This window comes from Saccostrea echinata, unplaced genomic scaffold (genome assembly GCF_033153115.1).
Source record: "Saccostrea echinata isolate AGI-Se365-2 ecotype Australia unplaced genomic scaffold, CSIRO_AGI_Sech_v1 ptg000002l, whole genome shotgun sequence".
NCBI classification, from domain to species: Eukaryota; Metazoa; Mollusca; class Bivalvia; order Ostreida; family Ostreidae; genus Saccostrea; species Saccostrea echinata.
Window position 1 is genome coordinate 31,951,979 of NW_026889751.1, and position 16,212 is coordinate 31,968,190.

A 16,212-nucleotide genomic window follows, 5' to 3' on the forward strand; every position below is an offset into this window, starting at 1 on the left:
TTGAATAACATTTTTTAAATTTAAAAATGAATTGAATGAGAACGAATATAATTATATGAATGTATATTAAAATTAACTCTTGAAAACAAAATAACAAATATCGATAATTTGTTTGGTTTCTTTTAATATGTATCTTTTTCCCTTTAACTACCAACCTCAAAAAACGAAGCCTTTGGTACACTCCATCATAATAACATGTTAAAACCATGCACTTCGGTGCCAACAAAACATGTCGCTTTTCACTAGACTGCGTGTAAAACATGCAAAGGATGTTAAGCTATAATATTCCTTGCATACTTGTCAGATGCTGAGCTCATGAGGTATAGGTGTCTAATTATACTAATTCTTGTTTTCAAGATTTTTTATTTTTCATTTATAGAATTGGTTTTCATATTTATCAGTATGTCATCTGCTGCATATAAGCAAGAGTGGATTTGATATGTCCTGTACAATATAGCACTGTCTCTCGTTGCTTTTTGATGTTAATCCATACAGATGTACATTATCTTGTACATATATCTTACTCAAGACATGAACTCAAGCAATGTTTTGAATTTCTTCAGCAGTATATGATTTTCATTATTATGTTATTGTACTTACACCATATATATATATATATATATGTATCATTGGAATATTGCACCGTGTGGACCAGTTAATGTCCCCTTAGCTCAGCTTCTTGTTACTTATTGCTGTTTTCCTTTGATAAAATAATGTTTATGTAAGCATTTATTTATTGATTTTATGCCTTTGTACATTTTCTTTGCACAAAATTGAGCTTAATTAATATAATTTTGTCTCTTGTGCATCCTCCTATCTAATTTTACCGGTACAAGTAGATTAGATTTCGTGGGTAAAGAAGAAAATTATACTGCAGTATGAAATTTTGACATTTCAAGGGGAATGAGAGATCGTGGGTCTTTTCATACTATAAACACAATGACAATTAACCCCCCAACGAAAATTAGTGATTTCACAAGAGTTAAAACTGAAATTAATCACAGTTAAAAATTTTATTAACAGTTTATATACTAGCAAAAGAAGTTGAAATTTTGATACAAAATAAAAGTTAACTAAGAGGGGTTTTCAAAAAGGTCGTGGACTAGCGTCATAAAATTAAAACCGCTTGAGATACATCAAAGAATTTTCAAACGCCTAAAACTCATAATCTTTCCTATCTATAAAATAAACTATATATCATGGGTTTTATTTTTTTAAATGAATTATTAACGTTTTTGTAAGCAATGGTATGCCCAGGCGGCGCAACCTCGAACATGACGTATTTTCTACCTGGGTGTATCTGAGAAAAATTTTTTTGTTATATGAACATTTTTGTCATCCGAAAATCACGTTAGTTCATTCGTGATAGAAAACAATTGTTCAGTAAAAACTGCAATTTTTACCCCATTTTGTGAGTTCTATTAAATTTTATCGTAAATTTTATATGGAATGTCCAAACGATTAAGGGGTTAAAAATGACGTTTAACACTGGTAGGGTGTCATTTTACAACATTCCATTAAGATTCAGCTGTAGAAAAACTGGCATAGACCTAGAAAAAATGCTTATACGGGCTACAGAGAAATAAAAAGCATCCAAAGTACTTGTTTTTAAATGCTTTTTAAAAAAGAGACGCACAGTTAATGTCGAAATATGTTATTTTAAATTATAATACAATTTATTTTCATTACAAAATAATCATATATATAATATATATATATATATATATATATATATATATATATATATATATATATATATATATATATATATATATATATATATATATATATATATATATAAACAGCACAATATCATCTTTTTTTCACATTTATTTTCCAGACCTATTACATTAAAGATGATATACAGGTCGGCTACCAGAGTTGGGGCCCTGACTAAGCTCCCTCTATAATAAAATATATTATTAGCCCATATAGCACCACGCAGGGTGCCTTATATCTAAATACAATGTCTCACATATTTATTCATATCATATATTCAACAGGTATATTAATTAAATTGCATAACATATAAAAACAAACAATGTCTATCCGGATTCAATTTTGGTTCTAAATTTCTCGTTCGTATGTACAATCCGGTGTGATTCATGAATGTGTTGCAATAATGAATGAAAGGAAAAGAAAAAAAAACATTGAAGTTAATTTAACGCTGGAGTGTGGAAAACATTTAAGAATTGAAAAATTGATTTCATTTCTTTCGTGAATGCTTTTTGGAGCAACTTTTTTATCTTCATACTTGATATATCATCAAAATTTATGAACCTATTTGTTTTCCTAACAATTAAAAAATTACCAAACAATACACAATATCATCTTATTCACATGTATCTGGTATAAGTTGACTTTACACAATGCTTCCTGGTTAGAAAATTATTCGAGGGTAAAACACGTTCACACAAATCAGTTGACTATCGTTTACCAATCACCAAAAACATTTTTGAAAAAGCTCACACCAATTTCAAGTTAAGTGTACTCCTCTAATTTTGAGGCATACCTAATTTGCTCTGCCGTCTCCTTAGTGAATTTACATGCAATAAAACAGGTGACATTCACCATGTTATCGGCATTAACAATATGTAACGAGAAATCCCGACATGAATTTGTTGAAATAAGTCGAAGAGCATTTAGTCTTGCAAAAATTATCTATTCATCATATCACAACATAACTGGCTCTGAAATTAATATAAAACTTACAATAACATTAGAATCGTACAATAAAATATAATGGGAGATATACTTAGGAATCATTATACAAATAGTGTTGTAAATAAATATTTCACTCTATGGAATTTAATACGCTCTACATGTGTAAAGGGAAATAACTCTTACAAGCTTAATCTTTAAAATCACTTTCCACAATCGTGAAGAGTTATCTTTCTTATATAATAAAATAACAAAATACCAATGCATACCGGTTTATGGAACCAAGTCCATCTGACAAACTGTATGGGTCTTTCAAATATGATGATACACTATATAATTAATAATAAATTCCTAAAGATATACTCTTTACAATAACTATGTATTTACAAAGAAATACCAAAATATTTCTTATGAAAATATTTATCCATATACATTTATTAGGATCTAGATATATTAAACTTAATAGCAATATCAGGATTTATCCATATCTGATTTAATCATAAGTATAACATATTCTATACACATAATTTTTACCAAGTAAAAAATTCTTAGTTTCTCATGTATATTTTATTCTAATTAATTAGATTAAAAGGTTAAAATATGAGTACTTACATTTCTGTCTCTGTCCAGGAATTTAATGTCAGGAATAAAATAATCACAATACTGTAGATTTCAATAAATTCAGTAATTCATCAGAAAAACTTCTGCATGTCTACATGACTATGATATTTAAATCTGAGTAATATTCACCCTCTGGACAATGTAAAACTTCTTAACCAATGGAATGCAAGTGTACAACCAATGAATGAGTGTAGGTATGAAATGTGTAGGTGGATCTAAAGGGATGGGTGGTATAACTTAATACTTTATTAGTAATAGAAAGACTTTATATTTTATTTATTTATTTAACTATTTTAAATTAATTATATTTATTTATCATTTATTAAATTATTTATTAAAATATACATCTACTACAAATATACAAGTTGTATTCGATCTAGAAAAATTCTTGTTTGATAATACTGATATAATGATAAGTTATTTGACCTTAGATTGCACCTTTTTGGGTTCACCAACCCAAAGATTCAGGTAGAGATACATATGTTTGCAAGCTACACGAGACCATGCAATTTCTCCTAGATTCACTTCACCATTTGAAATGTCTTCCCTCAAAAAGATCGAGGGAAATACTAAAAGCTAAGATGCATACATGTAACAGTAATCAAATTGACTGTATGTATGAAAAATGCCCCAAATTCAAGGATGTTCGAATTCATCGTCCAACAGAAACTGACAATACCGTAGAAACTACTTGGTTTCAGTGGACCACCAAGAAAGAAAAGAGACTGATCAGGAACCAAGAGAAGGAAATGAAAGTAACAGGAATGGAATGGATATCTGGGCGTCTAGGTTTGTTAGTTGATATATATTGTAGTGAAATGCAGAGATGAAAAACAAGGAGGAAATGAGGAGGTATTCGGAGCGAAAGATGAAAAAACGGAACAAATTAAAGTGAACAGGACATGTCAAAGAGCATTGAAAAGGATCGTTTGATGGCAATATGAATGAGAATGATGCGAAACACAGTCACAGAGGAAGTGCTAACGATCAAAGAAGAGGAGATTCATGACAAATGAGAAAACAAACTCAAGTGAAATAGAAGATGAAGTACAGGAAAAATCAGAAACTTCAACTATTGACGAAAAGAGTATTCTCGATTTCGATCCTAATGATGCATTACAATCAGATTTAGCCAATAAATACATGTATGTGCTTGTTAATTACTAGAACAAGACACATCCTGGCAAAGTGATTGATTGTGATGAAGGGGAAGTATGTCACCTGCGCAGAGTAGGAAGAACTTTAAAAACTTGCACCTTTCATTGGCCACTCGCAGTCAAAGATGAGTGCTGGTACAGCATTGACAAAACAATTGAATTCATTCCGGAACCCAAACTTGTAGGTCAAAAGTATTACGTTGAAAAAAATTTGTGGGAACGTGCTCTAAAAAACTTATCTTTAAACATATACAGTATATGAATATCATGATCCCAACCTTGAAATTTACTTTTATAGTAAATGACATAGACAATTTCATCTATAATTTATGTCAGAGTAAAGAAAAGATAATACTATCATGCTCACTTTAAAAATATGGACACAAAAATCTTTAATTCATCTCAATAAAACATCAAAAAAATGCACAATTTATGGTTCACACAGGAATCGGACACAAGTATTAACAACTTATATTTATCCGTTTCCTTAAATAAAATTTCAATTATAAATGTACGTATTACGGAAGCCGGTTGGTGCCAGGTAGAAAAAATATTTTATCTGGCGGCCGCCAAATAATTATCTGGCGGCCGCCAGATAAATAACTGGCGGCCGCCAGAAAGTTATCTGGCGGCTGCCAAATAATTTTCTGGCGGCCGCCAGATAAAAAGATCTGGCGGCCGCCAGATAAATTATCTGGCGGCCGCCAGAAAATCATTTGGCGGCCGCCAGTTATTTATCTGGCGGCCGCCAGAAAGTTATCTGGCGGCCGCCAGATAAAATATTTTTCTACCTGGCACCTACCGGCTTCTGTAACATTTACCTTCGTTGGATAACACGTATAATTATCATAGTAATAATAATGGAAAAAAATGAAGAAAAATAAAAGAAAAAAAAATATAGTAAATGAATAAAGTACTTGAGTAATATATATATACAAAATTTATTGATATATCAGCTGATCGGAGATTTAAAAAAATACCTTAATTTCAAATGTGGGCCTATACCTACAGAGGTCAAGAATTTATGATACGCATGGTAGCGTTAAAGGTCTGCCAATAATTAATACATTTAAGTTAGTACTTGTAAAAATAATAGTTGTCCTTTGAGCTGTGAGTTATAATTAGGTACTCATTCAATGAATGTCTCACTGTATGACCCTATCGGATTATGATGTCAACAAGTTTTAGTCATGTGTGATAATGTACATGCATACACGTCGTAGATTCTTCACCATCTCGTCTGTCCTTCGATGGCTCTGTTACCGGTATCGGATTTCGCTCTTTCCCGAGTTTTCAGGCGCCTATTGAGTACAAACTGGATAATTCCAGAAAGAACAATAATCAGCCAGCAAATGGTACAAATCCATGATGCAATCTGAAATAGAAGAGAAAAAAAATTTGGGGGCAGCTTCATTATTGTTCTTCACAAAAAATGATTCTCGGTTAAATATTGAAAAAAATATTAAAGGCTGTTTAATTTCACATAAAGCGCTTCTTTTTTGTTCCACTAGTAAAATTAAGTTGACTAATGTACCAGTCCTTTTTGTTAAGTTGCGTGTAGGTAGAAACAAATAAGTTTAAATTCATGGGTAGATCTAGGCTTTTTGTTAACAAAAAGGGGGGGGGGGGTAAAAATACAAAGCAACAGATACTCACAATTGTTTTATTAATAATAAGTGGTTTTTCATGTTATACAAAATTATTTTAAGTAGACTGGACTTGAATGCACCCCCTCCTTTTAATCCTCAGCTGAAAATTTAGAGAACCATCAAAAGTGTTATTGGAGTATGGCATACTACAGAAAATTATACACAAGGTTGTTTTTGGCTAAAATTTAATGGCAACGGCAATTTTTTTTCAATCAAATGTTTATATATATGACAGTAAACTCCAGTTTTGTCCTTAAGTGCTGGGGGCAAGACTAAATTTGACTTGTATAGTAAATATTTCACGAGAACTTTATTTAACCCAAACATATGATGTATTTATTAGTCTTTATCACAATTTATACAAAGTAGGCAATTCAACATACAGACTTTCGGGTTTGATACGTTTATGAAAGGAATTTAGGGTTTTCTTTTTTTTAACTTGTCAATAAACTTTTGGTTGGAAATTGTTTGACGGGGGTGGACCCCTCCCCCTTCAAAATAATTCCTGGATCCGCCCCTGCACTTCTCTAATATATTCACACAGAATATCTCCAATACGATAGGTATGAGCATGTTTTTCGTACAAACAATTTTTAAAGAGTTAGATTACTGACAAATAAGTCAACGATACAAAGATAGCTTTACTTCTTTTATAGTCAACATTTTGCACATTCTATGGTCGAAACAATGACGCTGCTCGCAAATTCAGTCTGTCGTACGGTCAAATGTTGTCTGACGTCTTTTATTCAAATTGTAAGGCCACCATTTTCATACTGATTTCACTATTGATTCTTCCATATTCTAGTACCAAATCATGACAAAGGGAACATGGCGGGTGTGTTCGGTAGACAGTGGATGTTTTCTTCTCCAATAGCACCTGATCCAATCTCTGATGTTTTTCCATGTTACCTTTACTTACAATTTTGGGGTTCTTAAGGTGAATTTCAGCACGATATACTGTTCGTTATCTTTACATTTCTTGTTTAATTAAACGAGATTTTTTATACCCTTAAGGACAGACGATACGTTCCTCAATAATGTATAATTTTTTCTAAGATTTTGTCATAGAAGTATTGCTACTTTAACATGTTTACTCGCACAAAATTGAGGTACCTTACCAGGCATTTGTGCAAGATACCAGAGGATGTTTTTCCTATAAAATCCTTTTGGAAAAAAACTTAATTAGCCAATAACACATTTTTTGGTGTTTCATTTTTTAAGACAATTAGAAACCAGTTTAGAAATCAGAAGGTAATTTAAATTTTGAATATTTTCCACATAATTCGAAGGTATACAAAACAGATATTTGAGGAACGTATCGTCTGACCTTAAGGTTGTATCATGAACATCATATTTGTTGGTATCCGACATTGGTTTAGAAATTGTTCATGCTCTTGTGTATTGAATATACTTGCTGACATAAACACCTTATGCAGGTAATAAAGATTTTGCTACATAAATAAGGGAGTTGACAAAAGAAATGTTGAAGTTCTCAATTCACCATACAGTACAGTTGTTAATTTATCATCAATCTCTTTCTCAACATATTGCTGGGAAAGCCAATTCTTTTAAAATCTGATTTAGTTAATACTGTTTAGTAGGCTCGATTACCTGAGAAACATTTATCAAGGTATAGAAGCGCCCTGTAGAACTTATTTCTTTTGTTATCGGCGACTCAAGCTTCTGGTTTTCTGCCTCTATACAACTGAAAAATATAGATTCCAAGTTAGCACCGAATAAAAAGGGTTAGCCTGCCTACGTCTTTGTTTGGAAGATGAAAATACTCTAGCCTTCTACAAAATACACAGTCTCGCCTCGCTATAATCCGGACATCTAATCGTGCAATAAAAGTACGTTATTACCTGTTGCCATATTATATTCTGTTGAATAAAAAATCGGTTAAATCAAATCTTACTCCAGTGGATTCATTGAGAGAGAGAGAGAGAGAGAGAGAGAGAGAGAGAGTTTTACTCTTACCTGGGATAGTACTTGTATTTTCCTTTCGTCATTGAGTCACAAATTTCTTTAAAACCAACACTGATCATGCAGGAGGCGACAAGCATAATAACTGTTACCAATGAGTTAAGCATTATAAATGGGACCACCCACATCTTGGACCTAAATATAAAATAGGGTTTCAATACAGAATCATAAAAACTGATGAAGCACATCTCTGGCCCGAGAACAAAGTAGGATTTCATTTATGCCATCTAAATGGCATTAACCCTATCTGAGACCATTAAAAATATCTGAGGCCTAGAAAATCGTCTCATATACTAAATAGTAAATACACCGATTCTGCACTGTGCGTTACGGCTGACGTCAAAATATCCCATATCAAGGGCCGGTCCAAAAATCCATATCACGTACCGGACCGACGCGCGAAAATACGTATAAAACCGGAAGTAAGGTTTGTATAACGTTTAAAAGTTAATTAAGTTGATTTTATTTAAATACGAGTATACCGGTTAAATAATTCTTTGCAGACATTTGTGGACTTAATATGTTTTCAAAGAAATTGGCTCTGTGCAATTTCAAAGAAAAAGTTCATAAACATGTATGAAACATTCTTAAATGACTTTATGTGAACTCGTATTTTGAATATATGATAAATAGAATACTACATACTGAAATCCATATCATATGTCATACATGTATCAGCCCTCGTATATACATTTGGGACCTAAAATAGTTGTCTTAAAAGGGCATAAAAACGACATCACACAGAACTTGAACCCCGTAAAAGATACTACTGAAAACTCATGTGAAGCTAAAATTTGTATGATTCATGTACGTCTGCACTAACATAAGAGACTACAGATTGAAATGAAATATTATTTAGGAGGACATTCTAAGCGAGAATTTTATTTCAATTTTTCCATCGTCAACCTCCCTTATTAATGTATACGAAGCAATATACCATTTTCACCTGCAAATGGAGTTTCTGTCTCCCAGTTTATTCGAATGATTTGATACGCAAGAGCATGTTCTACATATGAACAGTTCTAAAACGAGGCAAGCTACTAACAAAAAGGTTGATGTTGCAAGAATATCAACAGTTGCGTTTTAAGTTATTTGTTTATTTTTTTCCATTTATGTTTTTCCTTTTTATTGAAATAAAAAAAAACAAAAAAAAAATTGAATTCGTTTTCTGAATTTTCTTCACATTTTTATAATTAGATATTTAAAATATAATAAACATTCTTAATCATTTAAGTGCCGCATCTGAAATCAAAATATTTTTTATATTTTTTTTCTATAAAAACAATAGAAAAACAATAAAATGGTATACAATTTATATCATTATTTCGATTGTGAAATCATAGTTCTAAAAGAATAAAACAAAATTTAAAAACACATGAAATAAAACTTTTAGTCCTCCTTAAAGTTAGGAGAGAGAGAGAGAGAGACTCACACAATGGATGAGTCCTTCTGGGATTTATAAATGGTGTATGAGTTGTAAATCGCCATCCCAAGGGCGTAAAAGATGCAAAATATTACACCACTATAGATCGGAAATTCACAGTTGGATGCGTTGCTAAATACCAATAAATACGTGTATTTAGTTGGACCGCGAGGTTTGAGCGTGGAGTACAGCAAACATTTCTCTGAATTAATCTGCAAAAGGAAATACAATGAAATAAAAAGAATGGTATACGTTAAAGGAGTTTGATGTCTTGACAAGTTTTAAACAGAAAAATGCTTTCTTTGGTTATTAGTACGGGAATTAATGTCGCAGCTTAAGCGGGTTATGTAATTTTTTCTGCAATAACTGCGCCGTTAATTCCCGTACTAACAAACAAAGAAAGACATTTTATTGTTATATTTATATCTGTAAAAAAACATTTAAAGTAAAATTAAATATGCTAAATATTGTATTGTGGATGTGTATTCATTGCATGCATAATTGATGGAAGAGCCGTTGCTCAAGAAATCTTTCCAGGTGGCTTGCTTATTGGCGTTTACTGACTGATAAACGACAATGGTTTTCAGAAGAAGTAAGGAAATAATATTTAGTAGATGTAAATAAAAAAAGAAATAATGGGCACTATTTTGCAATATTTTAAATCAGTCTACATGCCAGTGTATCGAATCGGTGTTTTTATGTTGGTAGGCCTACAATATTTGTTACTCTTTTTTAATTTTTTTTAATTTTTGAATTTTTTCATAGGGTTCTTAGGAGCAGATCATGGATTTTCACTCATCAAGGATTTCCTTATTAATACAGAGGACTTACGGTGGGTGTGACAGGTCGACTGGGGATGTATATTCATCCTAGGTACCTAATCTCACCTCTGATGTTTCCAGGAATCCCTGTTTTGTTCACGATTTGTTTTTCTTACTGCCTTTGTGTGATTGACCGACCACTGTTCGTTATCTCACATGTTTTATTCTAGACTTCATAACAGCTAAATGTGAATTAATATGAAAAGAAATATATAAATGTTCCTGAGAAATATACTAAGTACTGTAGATTGGAAATTTTATACAATAGTTCATTTTCACTTTTTTCAATACTTGTCATATCTCCGTGAAATTAAATTGTGAATAGAGGCATCAGATCATACAATAAAGTACTTGTCGCAAAACACATGTCTTAAGCGTGATTTTAAAACCATTGCGAATTGTTTCCTTGTACCAATTCGTGAAATTCTAGCAACATGGAATTAAAACGACTAAATTATAAATTCACCCATAAATGAACATGTTTCAGCTTTAGACGTTTAACGAAATTTACTGCACACTTTACCTTGTAAATTACTTGAAATGGATACTTACACGAGAAACTCCCAGTGGTATGGAAATCGCAAATCCACAAACAAAAATAACAAAATAAACAAATGTGTTAACCAACAACGGAAGGTTTGATACATCCATGTTGCTCTTTACCCAAAAAATAACTGACCATCAAATGCAGTCATTGTTTTCTTATTATATAGCAATCATGTAAATTAGGGGGCATGTTTATCAAGGTTGGAAAAAATTATATTACTAGGAGACGGAAACAGAGATATAACAGTGTCAGATCTTTTTTACACTTTCGCTCTCACAGCTGTAAATTTATACTAACGACAAGTATTGTAAGTTTCCTTTCCCTTGATATATCTTTTAAAATCTACAATCTCTAACTGGAAATCTAGGATCAACTCAAATGTATTATATAATTTGATACGAATATACAAAAACATTAGCTTCATGGATTGCAGAGCAGGTTAAGCCTACCGAATCAATTCAATTGTACAAGTTGGTAAAAGCTGAAGAAAACCAACAGTGACTATGCTCATAATGGCAATTAAACATTTCGAGTTGAAAGCAGAGCAAAAACGGGTTCCTGTAAACATTAAATGTGGCGTTAGGTGCCATGGAGGAGTAAGCATCCTCTATAGCCTGGTTCCCTGTCCCTGTTATGCTTTGTATACTCCGAGACACTAGGCTTGGCAAGGATGACCCAGGGAACCAGTCTAGCATCCTCTATAGACCGGTCACACTCACCGTGAGCCTTTTGAGTTGATCGGGTTAACAGAAGATTGAAATATATGGAGATAACGAACAGTATTCGAGTTCAAAAGTCCACTAAACATTACAAAATAGAGGCAGAGCAAACACGGACCACTAAGACATCAGAGGTGGGATCAGTGCCATGGAGGAGTGAGCATCCAAAAATCATAAACTATAATCCCGGATCTCATAAAAGAAAATGAACTACCTTTAAGCAAGAGAAAATCCAGAAAGAACGTTTGTCCATATATTTCATGAGCAAATGGTCAAGGAAAAAGTTTCAAAGCGGAAAACAAAACACCCTTAAAGCAAACGGTGGGGTTTTTCTTAGAAAGAGAACCTGCATGATGGAGTATGTCAAAAAATGACTAAATTCAAAATAAGGTACCTGTCCATACCTTCTAGGTCAAAACTTAGAATTGAGGGACGGATGGAACTTTTACACTCCTCACTCCCCTACAAATGTATAACATGGAATTTATCCAGTTCATATGAATGCAATTTTATGGCTATGGGAAACTGCAATTCAAACAGGCAAAGTGTATACACAATCTATCATAGAAAACTTTCCAGTGGCAACAATTTTTAAACCATACTATCAATATACATGTAACTGAGTAAACAGAAACATTATTAAAACTGCGATATCTTGTTTTTCATAAAATTGTTTGGAAGCACAAATCTGGTGCATCAAAATTGGTACCGTATATTATTTACAAGGTAAAGTAAGCATCCCCTGTCAAGCGGTCACACCCGTCGTGTGCTCCTTGTCATGATCGGGTAAACGAAAAGACAATTTAGTGTGAAATTAAATAATGACTTAACAATTTGTTTGAAAAAAGTCATTCAGCATTCAATTTACAATAGATTGTATTTGCTGACAAGGTCATTGTAGCGACCTTTGAATTTGTGAAATGTTGACCTTAAAGGAAACTGTTCTTATCTTTGTATCATCAACTTTTTTATCAATGGCTTGCATCGTTTAAAAAAATTGTTCTTGTGTATTGAATCAACGTGTAGACATAAACTGCATATGCAGGTAATTGTGGTACAGTTTGTATATTGCTACATAAATGACGGAAGTTAACGATACAAAAATTGAATACATCACGTTTATCATAAATTTTAGTTGCCACAGCAAGAGACTTCTTCTTTTCATGAAGAAGTTTTTTGAATAATTTCTACTTCATATGACTACAAAAACAGGTCTGCTTATAACGAGTGCATTAAGTACCTATAGTAATTCGAACAGAATTGTTAGAAATCCTGATCACCGAAAACTACATAAGTGGCGCCTCGTTTATCCAGACGCCTCTGTCCCCAACGAAATCGTCTGGATAAATGAATCGTCCGGATAATTGATTCACATCGCAAAAAGCACTCTCTATGCATGTATATATATGCACATTCTTGTTTCAAATGTGACAGCAAAGAAAAAAAAACTTTTAAATTGTATTTTGGTTGATTGTTTTAAAAGCAGTAATTGATTAATGAAAAAATATATTAAAATGTAATTTGCACAATAAAAAAATGGATGGGCAATTTTATGCCGAGACCTCCTTTTTTAATTCGCCTTCTCGTTGGCATGCGACTTCATGGGTTGAGCAAATTTTGATCTACTGATGTTTTATTTTGCCATATATTATAATTATTGAAGCTCATATGATATGACAGAACTGTTCAGCATCATCATTGAAAATGTTCAAATATAAATTAACCCTGTATATTCCCGTATATTCATTACACAGGGTTACTATAAAATTAACTGAACACTGCAAACTAACTCAAACAAAGTATAAAAAACATTCGTAAACACAAGCCATCTTCATGATTATCAATATTATTTTTTTCTACTGCCGATAAGTGAATTTCGATCATTAAAAAATACCTTGAAAAACGTAATCAACTTCTGTACGTAACGCCAGTTTTATATGTAATGGACGTTTGTAAACGGTAGTACATTAAATAGAGATATTTCTTCAATTATGTACCTTTCTACACTGTCTTGTGGGGAAAAAAGCGTTTCAAATATATTTACGTTTTTTAGAAGTGGAACATCGTATTTCAAACAAACGCAATCGACATGATAAAGAGCATTACGAAATCGCTCGTTAGTTATTGTTCATTTTATTTACAACACTCCAAAATTCCGAATTTACCGATGTATATACGGTTAGCAATATGTTTTTGAACGGATTATTATTTAATTTATGCACAGGGTCAGCTAAATTCTTTGAGCTTCATAATAAAGATGTAAATGTGTGATTGAATTGGGGTAAACACACGCTAATTATAGACGCTATTGTTTGTAGGTCACAGGTAACCGCCTTCAAAATGACTGCATGACCAATGTTTTTACAATTAACACGAATGCAAGATAGGTGTGAAAATGTCGTTTCTTGAAAAATTACCCTCCGGATAAACGAGTCATTTTTCAATGAACTATTATGTTTTGTAGTAGAAATTGACCGTCCGGCGGATACGGAACGCGAATTTCCGGATTAATGAGACAAAATAACGTGGAAAAAATCGGTTCCCCAAAAATATCGTCCGGATGATGAAGCGTCCGGATAATTGGCGTCCGGATTAACGCGGCGCCACTGTATTATAAACTATCAATCAGAAATATAAACCTCGGAGTACTTATGTGTAAAATCAATGTTTGTAAAAAAATAATTTTGCAGATGACCAATGACAAGGTAGGTAAAGAAGAAAGTACGTTATGTACCAAAATCGGCCCTGTCCCCAAATCTGTCGAAGATTTTTTTTGAAGCATGTCTAAGATGTCCTCTTTTTAATTCAGCTTAATTTTTTAAATTATCTCAACTCAATTTTCCTACAACGCTGTCTGAATATAGATAGTTTCTTTGGAAAATAACACCATGACGTTATGACTTCAACCTAGCGACACTACACAAATACGAGGGTTGTTGGAAAGTTCGTTATATTACTTTCAAGAAATATTAAAAAAGAAACATTTTCTTATATGAAATAGTTATTTTGTTGATATGTGAAGTTTCATTCCATCCGATTTAACAGAAATCAATTTACTTAATTTTTAAAATCAACATGTTTGGTATCCCTGGAGCCACAGTATAACGTCAAAAAACATTGCGTAATGGTGTTTTAAAAAAAAATCTCCCTTTACATTTCACACAGTTTGGTCCAATAGCCACTTATTAAAAACGTTTCTCCATCAATTCTATTTTATATTGCTAACAATCGTACCAGTATAATTTAATTTTGTTTGTCCATGTTTTATTTCTTTTCTATCTTACCGCGTAACTATGCATTTACAAGATCAGCAACTGTGAAGCACCTTTCTTTTTTCCATGACTTTAGCAACTCAAAGTTTCTGTTCAGATTTTTACAGATAATCCATTTTCTCACAGACCGCCCTTGTCTGATACAGAATTTTAATCATTCGAATACAGCCTCTATCATTTATACACATATGCACAAATCGCTTTTGATATTTGCTTCCTACAGTATTTCAGAGTTTATTCTGAAGATTTCCAGAGTACAACACAAAATTTTGTTATATATACCTTTAAAAATTGGTTTCTATATAAATCTATACACATTCCTAATGTTGTACTGAGCGGTCATAAAAAAAATCGAAGTTTGGCCGCGGAGTAAGATATTTGACCTGTCGATGAGAAATTGGACTGCTTACGTTAAAATTGTGGGCGGGATCAGCTAAATTTAATTTACAATCGTTGGTGTTCGACAGTGACGGAATTGACCAATTTTAACCGCAGTGTGATTTAAGTAAATTTACATCATGGAAGCTTGCACAAGATACAAAGGTATAACAAAACATTTATTGACTAGGTTCTCTGGCAAAATGCGTTTTGTTGACCCATCGAACGGTTAAATAACGGCCCCAGAGTGAGACAAACAGTTTGGTTTTTGGGTCCGACAATATACGTACAAATAAAAGATTAATTTATATGATTTTAAAACGAGAGAGAAAGGGGGGGGGGAGTAAGAGCGAAATGCGTAACGTATATTTAATAGTACGTTTATTATAAGTATCCGATTATTCTAATTCAAGCAAGAGTTTGATTTTTAAAAGCTAGACTATTTTTTATGCGAATTACTTGGTTTGTTTTTAAGATTGCATTAAAACTTTTAACACTATTTTATAAATGTCAGATTCCCTATAAAAGTTTATGAGAAGGCATTAAAGATATTTTCGAAAAATATTTGAAATTTTAATTAATAGATAACATTGAAAGGGCAAATTTCCCAGCCCATTCTCGCGACGTCATTCACGAATTTATTTAAACAAAATGTGTTTTAAACGTTTCTGTCTTGTCATCTGAAAAAGTTTAAAAAAAAAAAAAAAAACTGAAAAATTACTGTCATTCGATTAATAATTTTATATGTCACCAGATGGTCCTTCTCAAATGCACGAATCAAGTACCCCCCCCCCCCCCCAAACAAGCTGTAGCACTTCTTTGGATAGTTGGCATGGGCAACCTTCTATCGAATTTTCTTTAGCAACTTACTGAGGCTTTTTCACCAACTTAGTATAGCTTCTCAAAAAAAAAAAAAAATAATAATGAATAAACAAATAAAAAAATAACTAAATAAATAAATAAATAAAATAAACATGTATA

The 16,212-nt window shown here is 32.3% G+C and overlaps 1 protein-coding gene across 1 annotated transcript; it reads right to left on the reverse strand.

Annotated features, from left to right (window-relative positions):
* Positions 1-6,115: 6,115 nt before the first annotated feature.
* On the reverse strand, positions 6,116-9,651 carry LOC133202726 (uncharacterized). Its single transcript, XM_061338602.1, has 4 exons — positions 9,504-9,651; positions 8,066-8,206; positions 7,700-7,793; positions 6,116-6,188 (listed from the first exon to the last, which is right to left on the reverse strand). The coding sequence occupies exons 1-4, from the start codon at positions 9,557-9,559 to the stop codon at positions 6,144-6,146; spliced, it is 336 nt and encodes a 111-aa protein (XP_061194586.1). The 5' UTR covers positions 9,560-9,651; the 3' UTR covers positions 6,116-6,143.
* Between the last annotated feature and the right edge of the window lie 6,561 nt (positions 9,652-16,212).